Here is a 12,791-nt window from a genome sequence, read left to right as displayed (position 1 = left end):
TCTAAACTCACTGAAGCCGTGCAGCTGGCTATTATGCTCATTGATATCTTCATTTTCTTTGAGACTGTGTTTGTATAAAATGCGCATGTGATGCAAATCTTGCAGATATGATATGTAGTAAAACATTATTCTTAGAGATATTGAAATTGCTTTCAATAAATGCACGTATTATATATAGCATAAAAAGGTCACTCTGCGCATTTAATGGCAAAAATTTGGGCAGGAAAATAAACTCATAATTTTTCACTATTGTTTATGTCGATTTATTATAGAATGCATATTTTCATTTGCATTTGGCGGTTGTTTTGTTCCATTAAATACATTATTGATTTAATGTACAGTCAGATAGAGGGTATTCGTGGCATGCATGTCGGATTGTGTTGCAGACTGTAAAGTGTAGAAGCGTCATGTGAAGGATAAAGTTGTGTCTGCAGGATCGTCTTGATATGAATGCTGATAAACTCGATTTCCCGCAAAATCGCAGAAAGCGAGAGCGGGTGTATGTCATCTCCGGAGGTCAGCAGCCAATCAGAGCGCTGGATTATCTCAGGCCGTCTCCCATTGGCTGACAACTGACCAGTGCTCTGTTGTTCAGTACAAATTGAAGGAATCCACATCGGCAATAAATTACAGACAGATAATCAATAATTTGACCTAAAAATACTCAAACCATTCCCGATACCAAACGATATTTGTGACAGGCGAATGCGGGGGAACTTCGGGTGTGCGGACGTTTATTTTCAAGTAAACCATGCTAGCAGTGCTAGCTAACTAGCCAGCGTCTCGTCGCCTCCTCTTCATGGGTTTCTGCTGTTGAGTCTGCCAGGCTTGTGCTAGAGCCAGCGAGGCTATCAAATTAATGCCATCAGCCAGGGTGAGTTGCTTTTACTATCCTCGGTATTTACCACATGACGACTTTACAATTTTCTTTAACAGTAGCTTAAACAAGCGAATGAATACTGCGCTGAAATGCCTGACTAGCTAGCATGTTAGCATTGTGCTTTTAGGTGAGCTAGCTAGCTCGGCTGCTAACGCGAGTATTTGCATACTGGCTAAGCTAACTTGTTGTATTGCTAATACTTGTACTGGATAATTTCCATTTTAACCCGTGTTGTTGTCTTAATCGCAGAACTCAGGTCATATTATGAGTGGGGCGAGTTGCAAAGCTAACGGCGCTGTGTACCCTGCCTCATCAGCAATGATGAACTCTGTAAAGAAGCCGAAGATGGAGCAGATTCAGGCCGACCATGAGCTGTTCCTACAGGCCTTTGAAAGTGAGATTTCACCACTCCTTACTTTGTAGTCCAACTTTTCTGTTTTGGAAACACGAGGAGCTCTTCAGTGCTTTGAGTCAACATTCAGCTGCCCGCTCAAGTTTACAGTTTCTTCATTTGTTTCCAATTTTGATTGGCAGGCCTTTAGTTTAATTGGAATTCCAAAGGGACTCTCATATTTTGTTTGTTGTATCTACACGTTTATTATCTTGACTGTTTAGGCAGAAATTATGAGACTGGAATCCATGAAACAGCACATCTTTATTCGGCTTATTTTTTCTTTGATTGGATGTTTTGCCCAGTAAGCCACCGCCTGTCAACACCCCCTTTTTTAAACACGTGTATCAATAATGTGAAGATATTTTCCAGAAGCTGACATGAGTGGCCATTGTTGTAGAGCAGGACATCTGACTTCAGTGAAACCAGGACACCCTTGTTTACTTAAGTTCTGGATTTTTATCTGCTCTTGGTTTAAGTTGGCACAGCTATTAAAACAATATTGTGATAATATTGCATGTTAGTGTCTAAAATAGGGCTTCTTTGATTTCCAGAACCAACTCAGATTTACAGATTTCTCCGCACTAGGAACTTGATTGCAGTAAGTGAATTGCTCGACACATTTTTTGACTCGTATATCCACCTTAAACTGCTCACTTAAAATTGCTACTTGATTTTATTGTCCTACTCTTTTTTGTAGCCCATATTTTTGCACAGGACGCTCACCTTCATGTCTCACAGAAATGGTCGATCAAATGCCAAGAGGTATGGCATGCATTGATATGTTTTCAGTTGTGATATATATAAAAAGAAATCTTTTTGTTGCACATGTAGCACCAGATAATTTTGAACCTGCGGCTTTGAATTATTCCTTCCAGGAAAGCATTCAAAGTGGACGACATGTTGCAGACAGTGGAGAAGATGAAAGGAGAGCAGGATTCTCCGAGGTAACAAGAGTTGGCGTGTAGCTTCTTATTGCTTAAAAATTGACAGAATTTATAACTGTTAATAGTGCATCTCTGAATACATTTGTTTGGTAATTTAACTTTCTTAATCCAACTAATTATATACACAGATGGATTATTTATTATCACTGGATTTCACCTGTGTATTTTTCTTTTGGCTCTACAGCTTGTCTTCCCATCTACAGTTAACATTCACTGGGTTCTTCCATAAGGATGGTAAGCAGGCTTTTGTGTTCTATAAGTGTTCATGTTTAGTATATTTATTCATAGTCCTGCTCAGACTGTATTGTTTTTGCCAGAATACCACCCAAGTATGGTCAACAACTAATTGGATGTGTGTTGAAGCAAGTGCTTATAAACACACTGATAAATGTGATAGAAACGATGGAGAACTTTGATAAAGATGAGAGATCACTGTATGCATTAAACTGACTGACTGATTGATGTAATCTCTTCTTGTTGCCATACAGAAAAGCCATCTCAGAATTCAGAAAATGAACAAAATTCTGTGTCTTTAGAGGTGCTACTTGTCAAAGTCTGCCATAAAAAACGCAAGGTACAGTACAACATCACTGAGCCAGTCACTCAGTTTCACCGAACATCATTACATCTGCTGATACTTACTCATGGTTGTGGGTGTTAAATTCTTTTTTTCAGGATGTCAGTTGCCCGGTAAAGCAAGTGCCTACAGGTAAAAAGCAGGTGCCTTTGAATCCTGACAGTAACCAAACCAAGCCTGGCTCCTACCCTTCCTTACTGGTCTCCAGCAACGAGTTTGAGCCCAGCAACAGCCACATGGTGAAGTCATATTCGCTACTGTTCAGGGTGTCACGCACAGGGAGAAGGGATACCAATGGTCTAGTCAACGGAGAGGCCAACGAGAACATTGGTAGGACATTTTAACGTGCTTTCTTTAGGCATTTCGTCTAGAATGATACTGTGAAATGTATCAGAAATGGTTCCATGATGGATATGAGCTCAATCTTATATTTCATTTTTATTTCATGTGCAAAGATGTAACAGATACTCCCAGCAGAAAGAAGAGAAGTTTATCCCATAGGGAGGAGGGAGAAACCACAGAGACCTATGTTGCACAGATGACTGTCTTTGATAAGAACAGGTAAGGTTTTGTGGTTTAATTTGCTAAGTATTTACTTTCTATGTTCCTACATGCCAACATGGGCTGTGATTTGTCCTCTACAGAAGGCTGCAGCTGCTGGATGGGGAGTACGAGGTGTCGATGCAGGGGATGGAAGACAGCCCTGTGAGCAAGAAGCGAGCCACGTGGGAGACCATTCTTGACGGAAAGGTAGGCTGGATGTACAAATGTGTCCGTGAGGAGCCTGTTACTTCATTTACAACAGCAGACCTTTGAGCGCTTGTGAATCACACACCTAGTTTGTTACTAAACCTTTTTGTGCTGTTGACGTAACTGACTTGTAGCCTGTATGCCGCCCCACAGAGACTGCCACCATTTGAGACATTTTCTCAGGGACCCACATTGCAGTTCACGCTGCGTTGGACAGGTGATGCCAGTGGAAAGTCCACTGCCCCTGTAGCCAAACCTCTCGCTACGCGGAACTCAGACAGCTCCAGCCCGATGGAGACCAGAACCAGCAACCACCGAACTGCCCTCATGAGTAAGTGCAACAGCAAAAAGAAGGGTAGCTTGGACACTGTTTTAGGATGAATGTGAATAATAAATGTTCTGTGGCATGGAAAATGTTTGTCAATGTTCTTGTATGAAACCATTCGTTTTTACTAAATCCTTTATTATGCTTTCGATGATATTTAATCCTATATTACATTTAAGCACTGGAGATGTAAAACATCCACGGATTGGGAAGGGCACACACCTTCTGATTTAGTCAAAGTACTGTGAAAGTGTTCAGAGTGAACACCAAACAAGGATATGTTACATGAGCAGATTGTCAGAGCAAAGCTGAATGGGTCATGGTTTTGGATTTTTCACCCACTGTGATAGCTGTGTGGGATGGTCTATTTGTAACTCAATCTGGCCAAAAAGCTCAGTGTGAGTCATAACTGTTGAGTCTCTTTCAGATATGCAATTCATTCCATAAATATGCAGACAACTGTATATGTCTGTGTTGGGTTTAAACAAGAATATGAGTGGGTTTTTTGCCACAATAGTAATCACAGTGGTGTTCTTACTAGGAGCATCTTTTAGTTTATTTACTCTGCATGACTATCTGACTTACTTTAACACCATAAGAGGAAATTAGAATGATGTGAGTCATCATCTAACATCTTGTCATTTTTGTTTGGGACTGTATGAAATGTGAAGCAGAAAATGTGCACCAGAAATGTTAAATCTGCTGGGGGTCTACAGGACTTGTTTTGACAAGTGGGGTCGAGCCGCCCCTCCCGCTCTGATGGTATAAATAATTGAGCCAAAGTGAAACATTGAACTACACAAGTTTGACTATCTATCAGTCACACAGCCCTGTCAGCACTCTTCCTCCTTCTTACTAATACATCCATACTTCCAGTTCTCTCTCTGTGCTGCTGCTGTTGTGGTAGAAAGGAAACTGCTCCCTCCAAATGCCAGATATTGAATGCGCATGGCTGCTCTTTCTGTAATGGTGCTGTCATGTTTATGCAGAGCCTTTGTTGGCATTAAAGCATACGAAGCCATGGTATGCTTTAATGCCAAAAGACCATTATGTTAACGGGTAGATGAAGCAACAACACTGTTTCATATTTCATGTCTCAGAGGGGATTTCTCAGTAGTCATGTGTGCTAACAATCTTGATGCTTTGGGAAACGATGCAATTTCTACTTTGCTTTAAAATACACATAATTTGTTTGGTGACTCTCCAAGAATTAACTTGTCCATCTGTTCCTGTCAGCAGTGAAAGAGTCAGTCAGCACAGACATTCAGACGAGGAAAGAGCAGGTCCCATGTGAGCCGCGACAGAAGCTACGTATATTTTATCAGGTACACCACACAACAGTAAGGGATACAACTGGGCCTGGGACACTGATTTACAAGAAGCTTTTTGGTGAGGTTGCTGAGAAGCAAAATGTTTCTGTGGTCTGTTTTCTGGGCCGATTTTATTTTTTTTTTTTTAAAGTTACTGTCACATTTTGAGACCTTTTTGGAAAATTGATTTGTAATTGTTCATCAGGACTTTGATATGGTAAAAAGTTTGTCATTATAGTTCCAACTATGAACTGCTGGACACTCTGTCCTTAGAGCTTTGGCACCAATAGGTGACAGTAACTGATGTTATGCACCACTGTTAGAATCACCCATTTACACCTGCTGTAGGTTGACCTTCTCTGGTTTATTGTGTAGTAATTCTGTGCTCTGTTTTGCTCAGTTTCTGTACAATAATAACACGCGGCAGCAGACGGAGGCGAGAGATGATCTTCACTGTCCCTGGTGTACTCTGAACTGCAGCAAACTGTACAGCCTGCTCAAACACCTCAAACTCTCCCACTCCCGCTTCATCTTCAACTATGTGGTAAGGGACTGAGCATCGGTGTGTGTTTGTGTGTTTGTGGTTGGATCAGGCACGAGTCTTCATAAGACTCCATTAGATTTCATGTAATTTTGCAGTCTACAGATGTAATATAACCAAAGATACTATGTGGGCTTGTGTTGGCTGTGTGGTTGTAAAGCGGTTTCCTGAAATACAACTACAGCAGACAGACAGCTGGCTTCTTTTGTGCTGAACAGTCTTTGCTCTCCAGGGCATCAAGCATTTGATATGATAACACTTGCATGTTTTTTAATAGTAGCCTTTTGTATCAAAGGGAAGAAATAGATATTGTGTTTACATTAGTCTACTGGCAGAGGTGGCAAACCACCAAATGTTGGATTCAGCTTGAGTGGTGCTAAATCTAGTTCCAATGATTACTTTGAGAGCAATTTTAACTGACAAGAACCAATTTGGACTGTGTCTGTCTGGCTAACTATCACTTCTGTACTGGACTGAATGTTCTTAAACATGACTGCAAAAGGCTTTTGGCAACAAAACAATCAGGACTTAATAGGCAGTTTGTGAAGTTGGAAGTTATTATTTAGACAGAGACAGGTATGGTAATGTTGTGCCTGATTCTGTGCTGTTTTCTGTGGTTATCACGGATGTTTGAACTGGAAGTGACTGCACTGGACAAATGTTGGACGAAAATCATTTTGGTATGGGTGGGATATGTTCTGAGCAGCAGAATTTAAACTTCGTACAGCTGTCTAAAGGTCTACAATTCCAAACAAAAACACAATCTTCAGGGGTCAAAATATCCACGCCTCTGCTTATTATGCACATCATTGCATTATCATACATTATACAAACAATGTACAGTTTATTGTTTACTGGTGTATCTGATGCAGAGTGTGCACCTACTAATGTAATACTTCAGTGCAGGCAGGAACAATGAGTACAAAACGGAGGATATTTATCAATTTAATGGCACTGTGGCAAATGAGCTTTTATTGCTTGAAATAAATAGAAGTAGATGCCACTCGGAAAAGCTCTTGCCAGTTTTATTTGAAATGATGAACCAAAGTTTTCAAACTGAGGAGTGGGGAAACCTGAATGGTGGTGTGGAGGGAAACCGATGAGGCAAAGCTGCTGTGTGGGTTAAAAAGGAGAGGTACATGCTGGTGTTATAAAAACAACAGGCGATCGTTCAGCGAGGTGTCATGGTTTGCACTGCTCCACAACAGTCATAGATTCAGTCAAGGTTTGTTAAACACTCAGCAACCAAGCGCCACAGTTTGTTTTTCCTCTGAGTTCTAAAGTAAAAACAAACACCCTGCATCAACTCCTAAATTAGACATCTGAATTATCCCTGCATCAAATGAGCTATCAAGCAACAGTTCACTGCAAGGTCCTTCCCACAGCTGTGTTGTTTTGGAGAAACAAATTTGAGTTGATATTTCAAAGGAAGAAAACCTCCGTTAGGTTTTAGGCCTGTTGGAAAGTCAGTGCTGAATAAGTAAATGTTACGCATTTCAACTTTTGATGAGTTGCAGTGCAAATCACCTGTCAGACCACAAACGGCTGTGTTTTACAAGAGCTTTAGGAAAACTAGACTGTGCTTCAAGCCTTACTTTGTGTCCAAACTGTCACTTTTATCCCATGTATGCTATTGATTACCTTTTGAGATATTTAAGCTTCTAAACTTGACAGTTAGCAGCAGGTTTCCCCCTATGTACCAGAGGTTTTTGCTGCATTTTCCTGCAGGTTTTCTCTAATGATCTTTCTTATCTGCAGCCTCACCCCAAAGGAGCAAGGATAGATGTGTCCATCAATGAGTGCTACGATGGCTCATACGTTGGTAACCCTCAGGACATCCACAGCCAGCCAGGCTTTGCTTTCAGCCGCAACGGCCCGGTCAAGAGGACCGCTGTCACTCACATATTGGTTTGCAGGTAAACATGTGACTTCTATCAGAAGCAGTTTTATTGTTCAGAGTCATTACATGTGAACACTTGAATAAGCTTTTCATTAACTTTGGTCAAATGGTGAATGAATAATCAGGTAAATGAATTAGAATGAACTGTTCATGAGCAGTGAGCACAGTTAAAATGAGAATAACAGTTTGAGGCTTTGACAGGAAGATGTCTGCCTGCAGATTTCTATATACTTGTGTAATATATAAAAAAACAAGTAAAAATCAAAGTTGTGAATATCAACTGTATGATATTGTGTAAGTATCATGCAGTACATTCAACCTAAGTTTTAGTATTTGTGTATGAGACCAGCATTTAAATATCTATTCTATGTAACAAATGAGAATATAAAATACTATCTTACAGTGGTGTACAGTCAGAATTTGTTTTCTCTCCTGCTTTCACTAGGCCTAAAAGGACCAAACCGAGTCTGTCGGAGTTTCTGGAATCTGAGGATGGAGAGTTGGAGCAGCAGAGGACTTACGTCAGCGGACACAACCGCCTGTACTTCCACAGTGATAGCTGCATGCCCCTGCGGCCTCAGGAGATGGAGGTCGACAGCGAAGATGAGAGAGATCCGGAGTGGCTCAGAGAGAAGACTGCCACGGTCAGGAACCATTACTCACTGAGCCGCTTTGTGTCGGGATTCACTCTTGAATTAATTAATGTCACTTAAAAGATGCCCTTAAACGTCCACGAAGTCTTCTACCATGCATCCAGTTAGACACCGGGGAAATTGAATTGGTTAAGCGTTCCAATGAAAGTCGCAGTGCACTTCATCTTATGTAGAAATGCTTGGCACATTACAGCGTTCAGCTCCAAGTACAAAGCAGCATTATGATTGATTACCACTTCTCAGCTTTTTGTGAATGTGGTTATCACGGTTTCAGATGGCCAACACCACATGCATGTTTAATCTCTCAAAACAATTCTATTTACTCCACTGGTGCAAGCTGAAACAGTTACTGAAATCAGTCAAATGTAAAAAATGTAGAGCTTGGACTGAAGGTACAGAGCAAGCACAAACATGCATTTACAATTTAAGTAGTTAAAAAAAAAAAGATTGCATTTCCGAGTTGCACAGAGAAACGTTTGAGAGAAGGGTAAAATATTAAAGAGAGAAGGCAAAAAGACTGAGTATCTGATTACCATGGCAACAAAGTGAAAAGCAAAATCATTTGGGTCAGCCTTGTTCCCCATAAATAACTTAAAGGTGCACAGAGCAGAGACTGTTTCCAACACTGAGCACTTCTTCATCCTGCTCTTACAGCCGTACAGAACAGCTTCATCACTTCTGTATTGATTTCCAGACTTCGCTAACATTAAGGGCTGTAGAAAGTGTCTCTCTCTGTTACTTTCACTGTCAGGGTTGGCAGAAAATGAATTCATTTATTAGTTCACAAGTATGAGAGTCTGTGCTGCAAAGCTTGACGTGCATTACACCGTTAATCTACTCCAACTGTCTGCTGATATGGTAGTCATCTGTCATAATTTGTCTTTTTTTTCCCCCTTTTTACTTGCAGCAACTGGATGAGTTTACGGACGTTAATGAGGGAGAGAAGGAGGTGATGAAGCTGTGGAACCTCCATGTCATGAAGCACGGGTATGTTGAATTCTATCAGCAATTATAGGTAGTACTCATGCTCATATAGTAGTCCTGAGGTTTTTAATAAAGCAGTATAGTCAATGTGTATGTTGTTTCCGCTATTTTGATGCATCGCTTGCCGAAACACGGCACAGAACATCCTGAATTACATTAAAATGATCTTTTTCAGTGTGTCAGTAAATGAAGTCATTGATTTAATCAGTTACACAGTACTTATTCAGCTCTGTAGTCCTACATAGTATTCCCATCTACCAGTAGAAACCTTCGGATCTAATCTTCTCCTGTGCTCTGTCTTCCCTGCAGCTTCATAGCAGACAACCAGATGAATCAGGCCATTATGCTCTTCGTAGAGAACCGCGGCGCTCACATCATTCGCCGCAACCTCTGCCGCAACTTCCTCTTGCATCTAGTCAGCATGCATGACTTCAACTTGGTGAGCACAGCGACCATCGACCGTGCGATGGCCCGACTGCGGCAGATCCAAGAGGAGCTGCCAGACATTGAGGAGGACCCACAGGACCAGACTCTGGTATCAGCAGCAGCCTGCAACGGCAATGCTGTCACCTCCAGTGGAGGGAAGCAGGGCAAGAGGACAAAAAGTGCGCTAACAGACTGATGTAAGGCTGGATGGAGGGAACAATGATTGTCGTGTTCATTTTGTTTTGTTTTTGGGTTTTTTTTCTTCTTCTTCACTGAACATTACCAACCCTTTGGTGCTTAGATAGGTGGAAGAACCGGTCAGCAGAGGATGTGACCGGACACAGACCAGTATACACGGTGAACAAGTTTTTGGAACTTGAGAACTGAACCAAATATGAACAATACAAAAGTGAATCACTTCTACACAAACCAGGAATTTGAGGACTGGATGATGTAAGTTGAGCCTACTTAATATGCATTTTGTAGGAGCCACTGAAGTGTCCGTCATTCAGTGAGGGAGTGAACAAACTGAGAATCTTCTAATGTGGCATGACTGCCTCTGGTATGTCCTTGAAATAAGACAACTGCATCGAGACTACAGTTAAAACTGTACTGGCAACAATGTCACTCTGGATTATTTGTACGCATACACAATAACCTTGTTAAAATCGTTATCTTTTAGCTAATTATTTTAGCACTTGGTGTTTGTATTTAGAAAGCTTACCTTGAAATTGTCATTTTAAAAGGAAAAACCCAGCTGCGCCAAATACTAAGGGCAGCTTTTCCACTGTCATCGGTGGAGAGACTTTGGCGGGTTGGATCTCACTGATGTAAAAGACATTTAATTTGAAGGGCAGTCTAGCTAAGAGGACATTACAGTACAAAATTCAATTTGGCATTAATATCTAGAGTATATGAAGCCTGTAAAACTCGTGTTAGGACCCCAGAATGGGTAGTGGGTTTTGCTGGTAGGTCGTCATGGCAGTAGTGTTATACTGTAAGCGTGGATCCTGGACAAGAGGATGAATTCAGATTTAGGTCCAGGCTAAAACTCCTACTTCATCACCCCTAAGCCTTTTGGGCTGCATTGATAATAGCTCAAGGAAAGCCAGGGAAATCAATTTTTCTGAGTATTTTGTTTTTCAACAACCAGCAACACATTACACTCCCCTGTGTCGTGCAGAGTGCAAAGCATCAAAAAACAAAAGTTGCCCTTTTTTGATGCCAGCACCTGCAGTTTCTTTTCACTTCAAGGTCTGAAAATGTTGGAGACACACAATGTTTGACATGTTGTTTTTTGTAAACATGAGTTATGAGTATCGGTAGCTGACAGACGTGTATAAATGTAATCACATCAAATGTTTAGCTGTGCCCCGCTCTGAATCTAGGAATCAACAGATTGCAGTTCTTCTCTCAAAGCAATATGCTTTTTATTGGACGGTTGGTTTTCAGGTTCATGTCAGTTGTCTGCTCTGTTAGGTACAGTTTATGCCAAAGGGGAATATTTTCATCAGTCTCTTAGTTCTGTATATTTCTTTTAGTATGATTTCTTTTGTTCATTCCATAACAATTTTTTTTAAAGCAGTAGTTGTGTTTTATAGTGTGCACATGAATTGGCGACCCTCACCAGTCATCATTTCATCAGACTTCCCTTGTGGACAACCAAATTAACAATATATTTTTCCTTCCTTCACTCATCATGGAGGGTTTGTGTGTTTGTTTGGAAAAGAGAGACACATTCACCATTATTGTCAAAACATCCTGTTGAAAATTGTGAACTATACACTCTGGCTAAGGGGATTTTTATATTTAAAGAAATAAAATACATTTGACCTTATTCTTGGCTGTAATGTTTTAGCAATTTTGCACATTAGTTGTCATGACACACACTTCTGACTCCTGTGGAAGCATTCTAGTTTCTAATCTGGTCTTCCTCTTGTTTGATAGTGAACACGTAGAGTTAAATCTTGGATTTTTAGTAACGTCTGTTGCTTGTTCACAAAATGATCTCAATGTAAAATCTACATGTTCTTGATCATTTAATCATAGCACACTGTCCTGATCACCAGATTGAGTTCAAACGGTTTTACTTGAGAAAAAGCCTGTATGTGCCAACGGAAAGGTAACATATGGACTGTCAAGCTCCAGCTGCATTGGCACAAAGTGTATTTGATAGGAAAAATATCCCTGCTGAGGATGAGAAGGTGCATCATCACACAATCAAAAGAAGGTTTCTGTAATAAAGATCAGATCTGTTTGTGTTCAAAATTAATGTCTGCATAAGGCATTAGAGGATATAAATTAGTTTCTAACCAGATTTTTCAATTCATCTGCCTGTGCTAGGCAGGAATTCACATGCAATGTACAGCTCTTGCAAACATCCAGTGTCTTCAGAGAGAAGACTTTGCAGACAGAGAAATACTCTGCACCATTCTGCCTCTTAGTCTTTGAGTCTCATGTTATTAATTTAAAAAACAGGCTAATGATATAGCTTTGTTACTTAGTTTCACTGCTGTAAAGTGTTTGGAAATTATCTCCAGACAGTTTCTCTATCAGTTTTATTCCCAGTGTCAAAACATTTTTAGGGTTGATATAACTGTGACCTAAACTCCCTAGAACGCTTGTCCTATTCACTTTATTTTCAACCTGAGATAAGTAAGTAGAGGTCACTTGTTGGCTCTGTCCTTGAAGTGACTTCTGTCTCATAGAAAAATGGTTCATCTTCCACAATTAGCTATTATGAACAAGCTGAGGTGCATCACTTGTACAGGTAAATCTGATACTGCTGTCAAAGTCTGGATTCTTCTCAAACATTGAAGATCAGGATCAATACTAGGCTACTTTATATTTTGTTTTGCAGCAGATGTGGGACATCCCTTCACTTACAATCTCACAACGTTTGGTTGTAAGTGAACCTTTATAGTTATGTTTATATATATTAGTATTGTCCTAACTAAGGGTTGGTTGGGGCAGTAAGACGTTAACCTCTGATCTGTACCTTCATGACAAAAGCTAAGGGAAACTATAAACTCAACTCACAGTCACTAATTCTCTGGTGTTTCAGCATTTTAATGATGTAAAACCATGTTGGGCAAAACTCTAATTTT

At 40.4% G+C, this 12,791-nt stretch overlaps 1 protein-coding gene across 2 annotated transcripts; it reads left to right on the top strand.

Annotated features, from left to right (window-relative positions):
• The first annotated feature begins 545 nt into the window (after nucleotides 1-545).
• Nucleotides 546-11,521, top strand: suz12b (SUZ12 polycomb repressive complex 2 subunit b). Of its 2 annotated transcripts, none has more exons than XM_022193833.2 (17): nucleotides 546-874; nucleotides 1,130-1,274; nucleotides 1,826-1,872; nucleotides 1,972-2,036; nucleotides 2,150-2,218; nucleotides 2,403-2,452; nucleotides 2,707-2,792; nucleotides 2,894-3,125; nucleotides 3,251-3,356; nucleotides 3,440-3,545; nucleotides 3,699-3,876; nucleotides 5,110-5,195; nucleotides 5,581-5,724; nucleotides 7,480-7,637; nucleotides 8,067-8,265; nucleotides 9,182-9,261; nucleotides 9,568-11,521. In XM_022193833.2, exons 1-17 carry the CDS (start codon nucleotides 860-862, stop codon nucleotides 9,878-9,880), a joined length of 2,079 nt encoding a protein of 692 aa, XP_022049525.1. In that variant the 5' UTR covers nucleotides 546-859; the 3' UTR covers nucleotides 9,881-11,521. The 2 variants fall into 2 exon arrangements, with proteins under 2 accessions (XP_022049525.1, XP_022049524.1); XM_022193832.2 differs by having other exon boundaries at nucleotides 547-874; nucleotides 5,107-5,195.
• The last annotated feature ends 1,270 nt before the right edge of the window (nucleotides 11,522-12,791 follow it).

The sequence above is a fragment of the Acanthochromis polyacanthus genome, chromosome 3 (genome assembly GCF_021347895.1).
Source record: "Acanthochromis polyacanthus isolate Apoly-LR-REF ecotype Palm Island chromosome 3, KAUST_Apoly_ChrSc, whole genome shotgun sequence".
NCBI classification, from domain to species: Eukaryota; Metazoa; Chordata; class Actinopteri; family Pomacentridae; genus Acanthochromis; species Acanthochromis polyacanthus.
Note: the sequence above shows the minus strand (reverse complement) of the source record. Positions and strands in the feature narration are given on the sequence as shown.

Bases quoted from the DNA above. Each gene is read 5' to 3' on its own strand.
- suz12b (XM_022193832.2), top strand. The intron at 1,275-1,825 runs GTGAGATTTCAC...TTTGATTTCCAG, and splicing joins GTTCCTACAGGCCTTTGAAA to AACCAACTCAGATTTACAGA. The intron at 3,357-3,439 runs GTAAGGTTTTGT...TGTCCTCTACAG, and splicing joins ACTGTCTTTGATAAGAACAG to AAGGCTGCAGCTGCTGGATG.